This window comes from Vespa crabro, chromosome 3 (assembly GCF_910589235.1).
Source record: "Vespa crabro chromosome 3, iyVesCrab1.2, whole genome shotgun sequence".
In the NCBI taxonomy this organism is placed as follows: Eukaryota; Metazoa; Arthropoda; class Insecta; order Hymenoptera; family Vespidae; genus Vespa; species Vespa crabro.
Genome location: NC_060957.1, coordinates 6,805,162 through 6,820,161, shown reverse-complemented (window position 1 = coordinate 6,820,161; position 15,000 = coordinate 6,805,162). Strand labels below are relative to the sequence as shown.

The window sequence follows — 15,000 nt, the reverse complement described above, 5'->3', positions numbered from 1 at the left end:
TTGCACGCGACGATCGAACGAACGAATAAATTATACTTTCTATCTCACTCTTTTGCGCTCATTAAATCGTTAACGAAGTATCTATAAGGAACGTGAAAACTTATCGTTCGACTAATTAGCCAACGCTCATAACATGTAAGAGTGGATGAGTTGAGAATCTTAATAAATGAACATATAGAAAATTTCACCTTTAACACACACACACACTCTTTCTCTTTCTCTCTCTCTCTCTCTCTTTCATTATTTTTTAAAAACGTACGAATTTTATCGTAAAAAATATGTGATTAGCATCGACGCTCGTATGTCCGGCTTTTACCTAACAACCATCGACGATTTCTTGGCACAGCACAGACACGTTCCAGACTCTTATGCTAATTAGACAACTATCTTCGATAATAATCGATGATCATAAAAATCCGTTCGTCTCTTCTCCTGCTTATCTCTTTATAAATCATGATGTAACCTTTCATATATATATATATATATATATATGTAAGTATATATATACGTATATATACACCTACGTGACAACAGCTTTAAAATTTACGATAAAGTAGACCAATATTGATCGTATCTTTACGTTTAAATTATAAAGCAAGTGGTTGAGAGATTTCTTAAACAAGTAATCATGAAATCGAGAATGAGGAGACTATGAATCGTATTTTTTAAACTGTTATCTGTGTGTTTTCAAATAACAGTATCTATACATAAAAAAATGTTTAAATTTGATTGGTAATATTTTTATCAAAAGTAACAAAAGAGTAGAAAAAGAGAGAGAGAGAGAGAGAAAGAGAGAAAATAGAAAGAAATAGTGTAGAGTCATCCTCATTTTTTTTAAAGACCATAATGGTGGGGGAAAGCAAAGTCGATTAGAGAAGCTCTAGAGGCCAAGTGCTGAGATTTTTCCGTGCATGTGTCGAGTCAGTGAACAGAAAGAAAGAGAGATAGAGAGAACGTAAGCCCGACGCTTGACTTTCTATTAGTGGTACAATGGGAACGTGGCTTTTTGGGGATGCAGCATCTGTTCGGGCTCAAGTAGCAAGGTAGGGGTGCATGACTGCTATGGTACTGCTGCTGATGCTGCTGGAAGAGAGTCGATCTGACTTCCGCCAGTTAAAGCAAGGCAAGAAAGCTAAGGGTGACTAAGAGAAAGAGAAAGAGAAAGAGAAAGAAAGAGAGGGAGAAAGACCCCTCTTTGGTTCATCTAATAAGAGAAATGACAGAGGCTTTGAGTTAAGTGAAAAGTGGCCTAAAACATAGACAATGATGATTTCCAACTATCCCAAGTTTGTTTTCTTCAAAACATCCTTTCGTTTGTCATCGATCCATGGTAAAGTAACAATGGATTTATGAGACTACAGAAAAAAACATCTTATAGAAAATAGATGTTCGTTAATATTAAAGAAAATTTGTTATTTCAAAATAACAAATTTTCATTAAATAAGACAAATATTTATCGATGATTAGCCTTTATGAAAGACTAGTAATTTTAGAATTTCTCATCTAGAGATAAGAAAACACGATGTGCCCATGGCGAAAGAATCTCCACGTGGAATAAATCCATAAGAAAGTTATAAAAAATTCATTATATCTTGAGAGAGAGAGAGAGAGAGAGAGAGAGAGAGAGAGAATCCTTATGAGAAAGTAATATAATTAAGTCAACCGAGCGCTGATTATGCAGACGAGAAAGAGAAAGAAAACGAGCATCATTAACTAATTTTATTCTACCACAGATCCTATCTCTTTCTCTCTCCCTCTCTTTCAAGAAGAAGAAGAAGAAGAAGAAGAAGAAGAAGAAGAAGAAGAAGAAGAAGAAGAAGAAGAAGGAGGATGAGGAGAAGACGAAGAAGAATGAAGAAGTATAGAATGCCGATAAGAGGTCATTAATTTTTCTCTCCTTTTTTTTTTCTCATTATTTCAACAATCCTTTATCATACCTCTGTCCGCAATCGTTCAAGAAATTACGTACTTGAGAGGACGATTTATTTGCATCCTCCTCGACGAATACCCAAAGGGGGAATCCTACGTTATTTCTCTTCTTATACCTCATATATTAATGTCATGAAATCAAGAGAAAAAAAAAGAAAAAGAAAAAGAAAAGAAAAAATAATTAACAAATTATACATATATAATTATGAAAGATTACCGAGGATGACAAAGAAAATCGTTAGAAATATGAGTGACGAATATGATCGATAAAAGATTATTAATAATAGTTCTTCCTTTTTTTCTTTTTTTCTTTTTTTTTCGCTTCAAGGAAAAATGGAGGAAAAGGAAGGAAAAAAAAAAATAATAAGAAAAAGCGGAAGAAGTAGAAGAAAAGTAAGAAAGACGATAGGAAGCGGGTAAACCATAGCGAGGAGAGAAAAGCCATATCGTTAGTATTCTTTATAGAAGCGCCGTGGGATATGCTCTACATAATGGAGTCCCAGCAAGCGTCTCTTCTTTTGAAGCTGCGACGGCCGATCTCTTGTTTATGTATGAGCGGCTCCGGACCACACCCACGCACACACAGAGAGAGATAGAGACAGAGACAGAGACATAGAGAGAGAGAGAGAGAGAGAGAGAGAGAGAGAGAGAGAGAGAGAGAGAGAGAGAGAGAGACTCTGACTCGTATAGCAAGCACTGACACTAATACTAACACACTAACACTTCTCTAACAGCAACGTACCAATGACGTTGCTCGTGCGACAACGCGACGAGGATGAAGTCCGTCGTCGTTGGAGCACCATCACTACTACTCTTGCATCTTTTCTCTCTCTGTTTTTCTCTGTTTCTCTTTCTCTTTCTCTCTCTCTCTCTCTCTCTCTCTCTCTCTCTCTCTCTCTCGGTTTTCTTGACAACGACGAACGAGAAACGCAGAACTAAGGTACGACGACGACGAGCTCAGAGGAACCGACAACGTACGCTCTGTCGGCCGTTGTAAAAGCAATCTTCCGTCAGTCCTCTTCTTCTACTTCCTCTTTTTTCTCTTCCTCTTCTTCTTCTTCTTCTTCTTCTCTTTCTCCTTCTTCTTCTTCTTCTTCTCATGCTTCTTCGTTTTTCTCTTCTCCTATCGAGAATATATTATCAGCACGAGCCTCCGTAACTCGCACCCTCTTCTTTTAACCCCCTTTCCTCTCTCTTTCTCCCATACTTTTTTCCTTTTCCAGCATCATCGTCACAGAGAGACAGAGGAAGATAGGATAATATTTTTTTTCTCAGCCAAAAATCTTCGCATACCTAACTACTCCACGAAAACTTATGCTTTGATACGAAGTTTATGTTAAAAGAGAGGACGGCTCTTATTTTATCCTTTTTCTTTTTCTTTTTTCTTTCTTCTTTCTTCTTCTTTTTCTCTTATTTTCTTTCTTGTTTTTTCTTTATCTTTTTCTTCCTTTTTTTCTTTCTTTTTTTTTTTCGAACCGATGAGCGATACAATTTCAGAAATTATTCCAGACGAAATTGCGAGCTTCCGAACGGATTTATCTTCTAAGTATCTCAAGAAGACATCACTTGCGAATTTTAACGCGGAGCGACGAGTGATGCAATAAAAATATACATATCTACACGTTTAACTGAGAATATTTTAAAGACTTTCGTTTTCTCGTTTAAGGACAAATGTGGCCATCGTAAAAAGTAATCTTTCGTTATCAAGTGACCTTAACATCTAAATACTTCACTTTTTTTCAGGCCCTTTTCTCAGACACTTTTTTCGATCTTTCCCCCATATTCAGTTTCTAAATCTTTTACTCCAGAAAGAATATTTTTCTTTTTCACTCGAATCCGTTAAAAAGTTTTCGTCTAAAGTAGGATAGGTTGCTTAATTTATAAACTTGATTCTTTCGATGAAAGAAATAAATATCGATCGAAAATTTGCTTTTGAAAAATTACCTACGCCAAAAAAAAGAAAGGAAGGAAGGAAGAAAGAAAGAAAGAAAGAAAAATCGAGAAGAACCGAACAGAGAGATTTTTTTGAATGGGACGAAAAAAAGGAATATGGGAGAACGAATAGGATCATGCTCTTTCATTTTTACAACGAGTGAAACATCTACGAAAAGGAGGAAGGAAAAACGAGAGAGAGAAAGAGAGAGAGAGAGAGTGAGAGGGAGAAAGAGAGAATACGTACGCTTTGTGCGATATGCAAATTCTTCTCGGATACGGCGGACGTTAATGAAAGAGAAGATGGATTATTAAAGCTCGCGTGAGCATGAGCGTGTGCGAGCTCAAGAGCAAGGTATCGAGCTGTCCTGATTAATTGTCGTAACGCGATTACCGGCGAAACGAGCGTACCTGGTTCGAAGGAAATATCTCGGAGGACGACGAGAGAAGATTCATCCAACGTAATTCGATATTTTCAACATTTTCCGATTAAATATGTCATATAGTTGGCCAGAATCAAATTATAGGATACACGATCAACGATTAAGATATATGAAAATAATATAAACAAGTCCATGTAAGATATGATATAAACGATAGAGTTTCGTGTTACCATTGATAAGAATGAATCATTTGTTTATTTATTCATTTTTCTCTCTTCTCTTCATGAATTATGTTATCGATTATTTTAATCTGTAGGTAATTATGATTTAAAGAACGATGAATTGATAATCGTAAAGAAGGACGAATAGTCAGAATACGAAAAAGTAAGATAACGATCGTAAGGTGGAGAGCTTGGAAAAGCAGTAGAAGAAGAAGAAGAAGAAGAAGAAGAAGAAAGAAAGAAAGAAATAAAAGTAGAAGAAGAAGAAGAAGAAATAGAAATAGAAGTAGAAGAAGAAGAAGACGAAGAAGAAGAAGAAGAAGAAGAAAAAGAAGAAACAGACGACGAAGTCGAAGAAAGAGAATGAAGAAGGAGGAGGAGGAGAGGGAGGGGAAGAAGGAGGTAGAGGAGAATCTGGACGAGTGTGGGTTTAAGGAGAAGTGGGGCCATGTGTTCAGTGTCAAGTTGCTGGAACCTTAGGTCGCTTCCTCGGTCCTCCTCCCCGACGAACGAAGCCGTCCTTCCGCGCTGCCCTCACCCTCTCTCCTTCTTCCGTTAGGATTGTATTAAGACAGAGAGAGAGAGAGAGCAGATATAATACTATACGTTACACGTGCAGGCACGTCGCGAGTCCGAGAGAAAGAAGAGTGGAAGCCGCCCTTGTAAAATACACTCTCGTCAGAAGGGATGAAGAGGGAAAAGAAGAGAGGAAAAAATCGAAAGAGTCTATGCGAGAGAGAAAAAAAAACGAACGATGAAAAACCAAAAACAAAAGAAAAAGAAATTAAAAGAAGGAACAAAAATGAAAAGCAAAAAAGAAAAACAACTGAACTAAAAGAAAGAAAGAAAAAAAGAAAGAAAACGAACGAAACGAAACTATCGAGAGAAAGAATTAGAGATAGAGAGATATACTCGATGAAAAAGAGAGAGAGGAGAGGGTAGATGTGTCAGAAGGACCGAAGGCATCGCGAAAGAGCACGCACAGGGATGGGAACAAAGCGTTCAGCATCTGGAACGCGTTAGAGTTCTCCTCGCGAGCGGCCCCTCCGAACGTCGCGTGTACCCTCACATATCAACGCGCACGACCTATGTCTCACTTCTACCTACACTTCCTAGGAACTTATAGAGAAATACAGAAAGAGAGAGAGAGAGAGAGAGAGAGAGAGAGAGAAAGAGAGAGAGAAATACCCACGTGTACGTTATATAGACATAATGCTATCTCGACGAACTCGAATGAACGAACGAACGAACGAACAAACGAACACGTAACCGGTCCATACATCAAGAACAAAGCATGTGTATGAACGATGCGCTCATGCAAGATCCTATGGCGCATCTAATACTTCGACTATCTGCCACTATTCATACGTTCCGATGTATACGAATATATCTACTCATTCTATTCTCCTTTTTTCTTTCTCTTTATATTTTTTTGGTACACCTAATCATGGAATTTTGTTCGAAGATGGAAGAGAGAGAAATAGAGAAAGAGAGAAAGAGAGAGAGAGACAAAACAATATTTGAAAAAATTATTATATAAAAATGCATTATGATTAACAAGTTGAAATAATATGAATATTCAAATGTATATCATATATACGTTTATTATGTTATACTTGTGTGACATGTATAGAGAATGCAAATATAAGATAATATAGAATAAGATAAAAACGATACCTTTTGATATCATCATCCAGAGATATTGAACTTCTTTAAATGTACGACTGCCATCTTCTTTTAAAGTTTATTTTACGAGACGATGACCGACATATAATTATCTCGACTGTGATCCGATGAATAATTCTATGAATAATTCTGAGACTTTGTAACGATACAAGGTAACTGCGAGATTTTCGAAGAATATTTCGTAAGTATAGTTTTGCACACGTATCTATTACGTAAGTTTATACATATAAACATATATATATATATATATTTATCTAATTAACGCCAACTATGATTTTATTACGTAATATTAATAACCATATCATCGGTATTATATCATTGTACCAATACAAATTTATTATTAATTTGCCATTATAACGCGAGTATATTTCTATTTTCTATTTCAAGATTTAACAGGAATAGAAGGAGAGAATAAGAGTATTCTTTTTGATTTTCCTTGTCAATAGTAACTACTAATAATCCCTCAATCATTAGAAATTCGAGTCGAAAAGTTGTACAAGAAATATTTAATCGTTCGGTGTGAATTAATAGTATACTTAGATACATCTTGTTGGAAGTTATTGTTTTGAAAACTATAAGATTGAATCGCTTCGTTTAACGTCAGAAAGAGAGAGAAAGACAGACAGAGAGAGAGAGAGAGACAGAGAGAGACAGAGAGAGAGTGAGAGAGAGAGAGGGAGAGAGAGAAAAAAAAGAGAGAAAGAGGGAGAACATGCATGCGTAACTAAATTTAATGAATTTTTAATAGGATCATTTACAATTAATTACATAATATATGTAGTTTATCTTGATTATGCGGCAATATTTCTTCGATAAGTAGGTAAGATACGTTAAATCTCCATTAAACGTCTCCATTTAATTATATTCATTCGTTTCTACTCGACATTATCATATTCGGTTTATAATAACGGTAATCAATTATTAATATTACTATTCACGTTTAAGTAGATCGCAAGTTTTTCAGGTTACGCGTCCGACGGACGAGATATCTCGCAAACTCGTATCACTATGATCATTCATTGAAATTTTATTTTTCAACGAATTGAAGCTATGCTTAACGATTGTCTTTCATCGTTTTAAATTATTATCTCGTTAACGTCGACATATCGATCGGCACGAAATCGAACCACGACGATTAAGTAATTTCGATAGAGGAATAATACCTTTTGCCTATATTATTTTCTCTTCGAACGATAATACGATATTTATTAGATCGGTCAAAGTCAAGTACGATATTATAAAGAGAGAGAGAGAGAGAAAGACAGAGAGAGAGAGAGAGAGAGAGAGAGAGAAAGGGAAGAGAGAGGGAGAGAGAAAAAGAAGAGTGGGAGAACATCGATAGATCAAACGCCGAGTACTTGCCCGATAGGTTTTTATCTTCTTTTATAATTGCAATGCCACGAAGATTATTAGGTTAGCTATTAAGATAAATCGATGTTATTCGTTTTTACATTGTATCGATATATAGCGTATATCATACATATATTCCAATAACTCATTCACACGAGTGGCCATTAATCCACGTGTAGGACATTTGAACTAATATAACCTGTTTCTTTGGAACTATGAAATAATAAATAAAAAATTGTGGATCGATTTTAAATATATTGATTGACATATCAAATCGTGTTACATAGAAATTCTATAAAGATAATAAATATCGTAATTTTTTTGTAATAAATTTTTGTTATCACGGTTCTAAAAATAATCATAGTAATGAAAATAAATAAAGGACCTCTTCCAGAATAATCACGTTTCAATACTTTGGTATATCATCTCGAAAGAAACACGATATCTCTACGTGATGATGTTTTATCATTATTGTTTATATTGTTAGTTTATCTCATTCTTCGTTTCATTCTAAAGTCGATTTGCGCAAGAATGGCTACTCCTTTTTTTTTGTTTCATTTTTTCTTTTTCCTTTTTTTTTTCTTTCTTTTTCTTTCTTCCTCACCACACACAGCTATGCCACTATGTTAATGCTCGGAATCACTCTCGTTATCGCCATCTTTCTCTTGCATCAAGAGAAACCGAGAATCTCATGTTTTGACACTTTAGTACTGTGCTTTGTCTCTCCTACGAGCATAACGTAGTCACTGACGCAATCAAAATACGCAGTATATCTCCTTCATTGTCGAGTTTACACGCTCGCATTTCCAAATTCATTGTATTATACCTAGTAGACGTCGGACGTAATTATAGAATCGTTCACATATCTCAAAGCTCGTACCACGTCACCGTTAGAATCCCTACTACTCGTTCATATATTCTAAACCTCGTTATCATCTTAAGAGTTATCCGAACTGAAATGAATGATTTCTTGAGACACAATGGGCATTATATATTTTTAAGCGAGAATCACAATGCTTATCTTTTTCTTTCTAATATATGTAACATTACGTCGTCTTCATCTTCTTCTTCTTCTTCTTCTTCTTCTTCTTCTTCTTCATCTCTTTGATAAAATTCGAAGAAATCTACACGCTTTCTTGCCTCTCGGAAAAAAAAAAGAAAAAAAGCGATAAAAACTTGGGATTTTTTTCTTCGTGTCAAGCTTGACATGCAATTTTTCAAGCATACAATAACAAAATTTTTGTGTATCTTTCCTCGTAAAAAAAAAAGAAAGAAAAAAAGAAAGAAAAAGGAAAAAAAAAGTTATGAAAGATATTAGATAATACATTTTGATTACGTTAAAATCAATAGTTTTTGTCAAACAAAGTAAGGAGGATTACGAAAAAAGGAATATAATTATATATATATATATATATATATATATATATATATATATATATATATATACACATATATAATAGATCATTTACAAAAAAAGATATGAAAAATAATATCGATGTATTATAAAAGGGATGAATATAATTTTTTGTTTTTGTTTTTAACTAACATTATAGCAACACATAAACTCGACCATATGGAAAATTCAAATGTACATACGTACTTTAAATTATGTAAGAAGAGATAAACGTAAGCGTAAACGAGTTCGACGATCGTAAGCTCAAGTAACATATTTATAATTGATAGGGGGTAGTTTCCCTCCGATGTTTTTAATAAGAAAAATAGATCGAAATCGTTACTATTAATTTCTCTCCCTCCCTCCCATCTTCTCTCTCTCTCTCTCTCTCTCTCTTTTTCTTTTTCTCTCTCTCTCTCTCTCCCTCTGTCTTTCTCTTTCTATTCCATTTTCGAGTGAGGTCGAATGCGATTACGCAAACGAACGAACGAACGAACGCGTGCCATCTTTCGCGACATGTATCATCGATACTTACGACCTGCGCGACAATAGTTCGAAGCAAGTAGACTCGCGGCTTTATTATTATTATCACTCCCCCGCCACCCCTTCACCCTGTTCTCTCGAAAATGATTCGATATTTTTGGCGCGATCGTTCATACCTACTACCTACATACCTAACTATGCTGAGTGGGTAGCATCCACAAAAACATGAAGTTATTCTGGGGGAAAACTAACTCTTCTTACTAACCCGGAAATGAAAGTGCTTTCCCGATTAACGAGAGATAAACTCGGATTAGTTAGCCGTACTCGGTTATTTTGTTCAATCAATAAAAAATGATATATATGTATATAATTTATAGGGGAAAAAAGAAGAAGAGAGAGAGAAAAAGAGAGAGAGAGAGAGAGAGAGAGAGAGAGAGAGAGAGAGAGAGTATATACTAGGAAGTTTACATAACGTTTGCTAGTTATTTTCATAAATGTCGTTGGCAAACGATTCGATACGATGATTCGCGAATGACTAATAACCAATAAAAAAAATAAAAAAAATAAATAAAAAAGAAATAAATAAAAATACCAAAAAATAGACAAAAATAAAATTAAACAAAAAAAAAATACATAAAATAATAAAAAATAAAAAGAAGAAATGCATGAGCGATACTCATGGTAGTAAGTAATAGGAAGGCTCTTTACCAAGCCGACAAACGAGCTATACCACGATAACGCACGTTTTATACGCGAAACGCATTAACCCGGCGCGTCTTAGTCGAAAGAAATCTCGCCGGCATAGTTATAGGGAATCGGCGTGTTCGTTTAAAAATAATTCAAGGAGCGCCGTTATAAATAAACCTCCGATGATTGTCTATATTTAAAGTTTTAGAGTTAGACAAAGGATCATAAATATAGACGGGTAAGAGAAGAGAACGTGCGTGTTCGATCTCCAGCGGTGCGAGAGTCTCAGAAAGCTTGAACTTTCCAAGTGAGCTTTAACGAAAAGAAACTTTCAGGTTTTAGGTACTATGTAACATTATTTTTATGTAACACGAAACACACGTTACATTCGATCACCCTATCTATACCAATGTGTATTTTAATTGGTTTACAATGAAAAATTTACTTCTCTTATGACTTTTAATAAGGGCCCGTCTACCCCTCCCCGATTCTCTCTATCCATCCTTTTCTTTCACCCTTAGGCGACGAACAAGGGCTGTTTACGTTAGGGGAGCAATGCGGCGACCCTTCGAGAGAGATCGCTCAACAATAAGGGCTCCCACTGTGCGCTTTAAGTCGCCCCGAAACCGACATGCGGCTCACGCACGCAATCTCACACTTTCTTAAGATGATCACACACGTCGGCACCTTTCTCACCGTTAGATACCATTAAAAATTCAAATCTCCTGTTAGATTCCGAATCTCCGTGGAACGTAGAAGATTCATTCAATGTTTCTCATTGAAAATTATCTTGAAAATGACCGAGTTTTTAAGAAGTGACGATTTTTCTTTTTTTTTGCAAGTGATTTATGAGGACAGCTACTGACAGATTCTACGGTTAATATGAGAGTACGGTTAACTCACGATGGAATCTTTGTTTACTTATTACCGAAAATACAGTCTGATGATACTTTATAAACATTTTCTTTTTTTTTTCTTTTTTCTCAAGATCGATACTCATCGATTTTTTAGATCTTAAGTCATTAATCAACGGATGATAAAGCGAAGATAAATGATTTCTTAGATTTCTCGTGTGATTTTGTCGGTATTTGTTACCATCCCTCGAGAAAGAGGAGTTTGAGGATTTCGAAAGGGTCGAGTGTGAGGGCTTAGAAGCCCGAAGGAGTGTGTGGAATCTGGCGGAAGGAAGGCAAGAGGAGAGGTCGAAGCAAGAAGGGTCACTGGGTCAGATGCGTTTCCTCTCTCACTTTGACACCCTTCCCGTAGTTGTGTTTCCCCTTCTCTCTTTCTCTCTCGTTCTCCCTCTCGTTCCGTTCTAATCGTCCTGAATCCCTCTATCTCATTTCCATCGTTCGCGGACACATGGCTCGTTGATGCGTATCTACTCTGTTAACTAAGAATTAACCGACACGATTCTTTTTATCATATGAACGAAAGAAAAATAAAATACATATATATATATATATATATATATATATATATATATATCAAACTTATTCTATCCAGCGATTTGATCTTTCTATTCGATTCTTCGATCGATCGATATTAAAACATATAATTACGCAAAATCTTAAAATCGACGACGTTCGAGATGAGAGAGTAAAATGAATAAAAGTATTAAAAAGAAATAACAAAAGAGAGAAAGAGAGAGAGAGAGAGAGAGAGAGAAAATGAAAGAAAGAAAGAAAGAAAAAACGAGCTGTCACTCACCTGCCAAACGTACTCATATCATTCTGCCCGTGCGTCGGTATCGCGTTCGGCACGTCGACGACGGTGTAGCGACACTTGTCACGTATCAAACAAAACGCACACCTGCACAAACTCGACACTGCCGACAATAAAATAGGAGAACGATGACGACGATATAAAAGAAGATGACGATGACGATGATAAAGATGACGATAGGACGATTCCGTCGTGCTCGTTTCTGTTTAATCTGTCTCTTCGAAGACGATATGATACAGGAACGAATTGATTCAATAACCGGCAGCCGCCAAACCAACACCAAGAGATCAGGCCTAGGTCATGATTCCTCACAGAGTAACAGAATGTTTTCGTTCCTCAAAGATTCGTTGTTGTCGGCGGACTACGAAGTTTTCCCATAAATATTACAACACCAATCGAAAAGAATATTCTCTCAATATTAAAGAATTTAAAAAAAAAAGAGAGAGAGAGAGAGAGAGAAAGAGTAAAAGAGAGAAAAGCGAAGTAACAAGGAAGAGGAGGGGGAGGAGGAGAAGGAAGAGGAGGAGGAGAAGGAGGAGGAGGAGGAGGAGGAGGAGGAGACGAAGGAGAAGGAGGAAGAATTATTATTAAAGAACAAAACACTGTCACTGAATAAGTTGGAGTAAGATCGATCACGTTTACATCGATTGGTATACACTTTGTATCGCGTGGGGATCCTTTTAGATCCTTTCAGCGATCCACAGGATCGCGCGCGGTTAGCGTGACGCGTCCGCTCGCGGCGTCGACGTGCTAGCGACACTCCTCCGGTCCACGTACCACTGCCGCGGGCAACGAGGCGCCGTGTAACCTCGCTAGAGCGCCGGTCTCGTAGTACCGGAAAGGCCGGCCGGGAGCGAGAGGGAGGTTGCGACTCTACTGCTTTGCTGCTTGTGGAATGAGCGAGAAAGAGAAAGAAAGAGAGAAAGAGAAAGAGTGGTGTATGCAGAGAGACAGTAGTATAAAGAGAGAGAGAGACAGAGAGAGAGAGAGAGAGAGACCGACGTCGATGTAGCGAATTCGAGGAGGGAGAGAGAGAAAGAGAAAGACACTCCCCCTCTTCGACGACAACGGCGACGGCGGCGGCGGCGGCGGCGACGACGACGGCGGTGGCGGCGGTGGTGACGGTGACGGTAAGCATACAATGGGAATAATCAGCGCGTCTCGGAGCGTCGGCTGACTGACTGAAGGCCCCGAGGACCGTGCGGGATGAGATTCGGAAGGCGCTGCTGTTGCTGCTGCTGCTTCTGCTTGCTGGCTGGCTGGCTGGCTTGGCTGGCTAGTCGGCGCGCGCTACTGCTTCGTCTTCTCTCTCTTTCTTTCTTTTTTTCTTTCTTTCTCTCTCTCTCTCTCTCCCTCTCTCTCTCTCTCTCTCTCATTCTCTGTATCTCTTTCTCACTCCCCTCCATTCAAAGCTTCTTTCTCTTTTGCTCCTCGCGTCTACTGTCCTCTCCCGTCCCCGTGCTTTCTCTCTCTCTCTCTGTCTCTCTCTCTCTCTCTCTCTCTCTCTCTTCCTTACTCTTTCTCTTGCCTTTGTTAACTCACTCCGTCCTACTTCCTCCCACCACTACACATTTACCACCACCACCACCAATACGAACTGCCAACCTCCACCGTTCGACTACTAACCATCGTTCTCTTTCTCTTTCTTTCCCACCTCCTCCCACCCTCGCTCCTTTAGTCACGTCTCTCTTCATAGGCGCGCGCGCGCGCGCTCCAACGCAGAGCCAGCAGTTACTCGCAACGGCACGCCCCTTTACGGGCGTAGTCGCCGCCTCTTTTCTCCGACACCCACGCTGTATCCAGTCCTACCCGTTCTACTCCCCTCTACTAACAACCTGACCACCACCACCACCATCTCCATTTCTGTTGTTATTACTATTACTACTACTACTACTACTACTACTACTACTACTACTACTATTACTATTACTACTACTACTACTACTACTATTACTACATTACTATTACTACTACACTATTACTGTTGCTGCTTTAACTTCTTTCTTTCTATTTCTCTCTCTGTCCCTATCTCTTTCGTCGTGTTGGAACTGTCGTCTGCCGATCGTACTGACATTTGCTTTCTGTCTCGCAAAACGACAACTTCTTTCTTTCACTATTTTTTTTTGTTTTTTTTTTTTTTTTTTTCTATGCCTTGATAACGAGCCTAGCACAACGACTTATACGCATTTTTATTAGTGAGCACGAGCGACCACCCCTGAACTTTACTGAAACCTCGACCTATCGAACGTCACGTGGCTACTAACGCACGTACTACGCACGCACGTACGCACATTTGTGGTTATGGATATGCACTGTGACCCAAGTAATTCGAGCGCGTGCCATTTTTCGTCGTAACTGGCTACGATAGGCGGGGAGTCGGGGGAGGGGGGAGGAGGATGGTACTTGTGATTTATTTATTTTCTTTTTCTTTTCGAACGAACGAGTTGAAAAGTAAATGATCTATTGATATCCAAGGATGATATAACTTCTGACTTGTATAATGAAATCTAAAATAATCGAAATATAGTACAATAATTTCTCATGATCATTATTTACTTAAGAAGAAAAAGTTTGACAATTTTTTGAACATAATACCTGCGTAATTGAAGTTTGAAAAATTCGTGATAAAATATCTATTAAAAAAAAAAAAAATCAAATGTCTAAACAAAATCAAAGCTATCGGAATATTTCATTTCGAACGATCGAAGTCATAAAGGAGATTTCTATTCCGCAAATAGAAAGGTTGGATTTGAGGAAAAACGGGAAGGAGGAGAAGAGAGGTCGAATCAGGTGCAACGTAGGTCTTTGGAGGCGGCGGTGGAGTCTGGCAGTGCGCATTGTCTATTGTTTCGAGCGGAGGCGGTGGCGGCGGCGGCGACGGTACAACCCCCGGCCGGCGCCTATCGGCCTTGTCGAGACGCCGAAGTGGAGGTGGTGAAGAGAAGCGACCAATAGGAGCCCAGGCACACCCGCGCAAATCACAATGCTCATTGTTGTCGTCGAGCTGTCCGCCCACATACCCCTGCTTACCTCTCTTTGCCTCCACTCTTTCGCTAAAGCAACCGGCAGTGGCTCCTGCGCTTCGCACAGGTGCGTTCCGATTCGCTCTTCTTTTTAATCCTATTTTATTATCGATAGTCTTCAAATTAATTCATTAATGATGATAAAATATTTAATAGAAATATTAGAAGTCCTTCTCATATGAAATGGA

The 15,000-nt window shown here is 38.0% G+C and overlaps 1 protein-coding gene across 9 annotated transcripts in view; it reads right to left on the bottom strand.

Annotated features, from left to right (window-relative positions):
* LOC124423044 (transcription factor Sox-6-like) overlaps nucleotides 1-15,000 on the bottom strand; it is a 174,563-nt gene that overhangs the window by 41,963 nt on the left and 117,600 nt on the right. The window contains exon 1 of one of the 9 annotated variants that reach the window (XM_046960305.1): nucleotides 11,775-13,673. The exons of the other annotated variants lie outside the window; for them this stretch is intronic. Coding sequence (XP_046816261.1) covers nucleotides 11,775-11,791 — 17 coding nt within the window. The 5' untranslated portion in view covers nucleotides 11,792-13,673. Of the gene's footprint in view, nucleotides 1-11,774; nucleotides 13,674-15,000 lie in introns of those variants that run through there. 9 annotated transcript variants of the gene reach the window in all.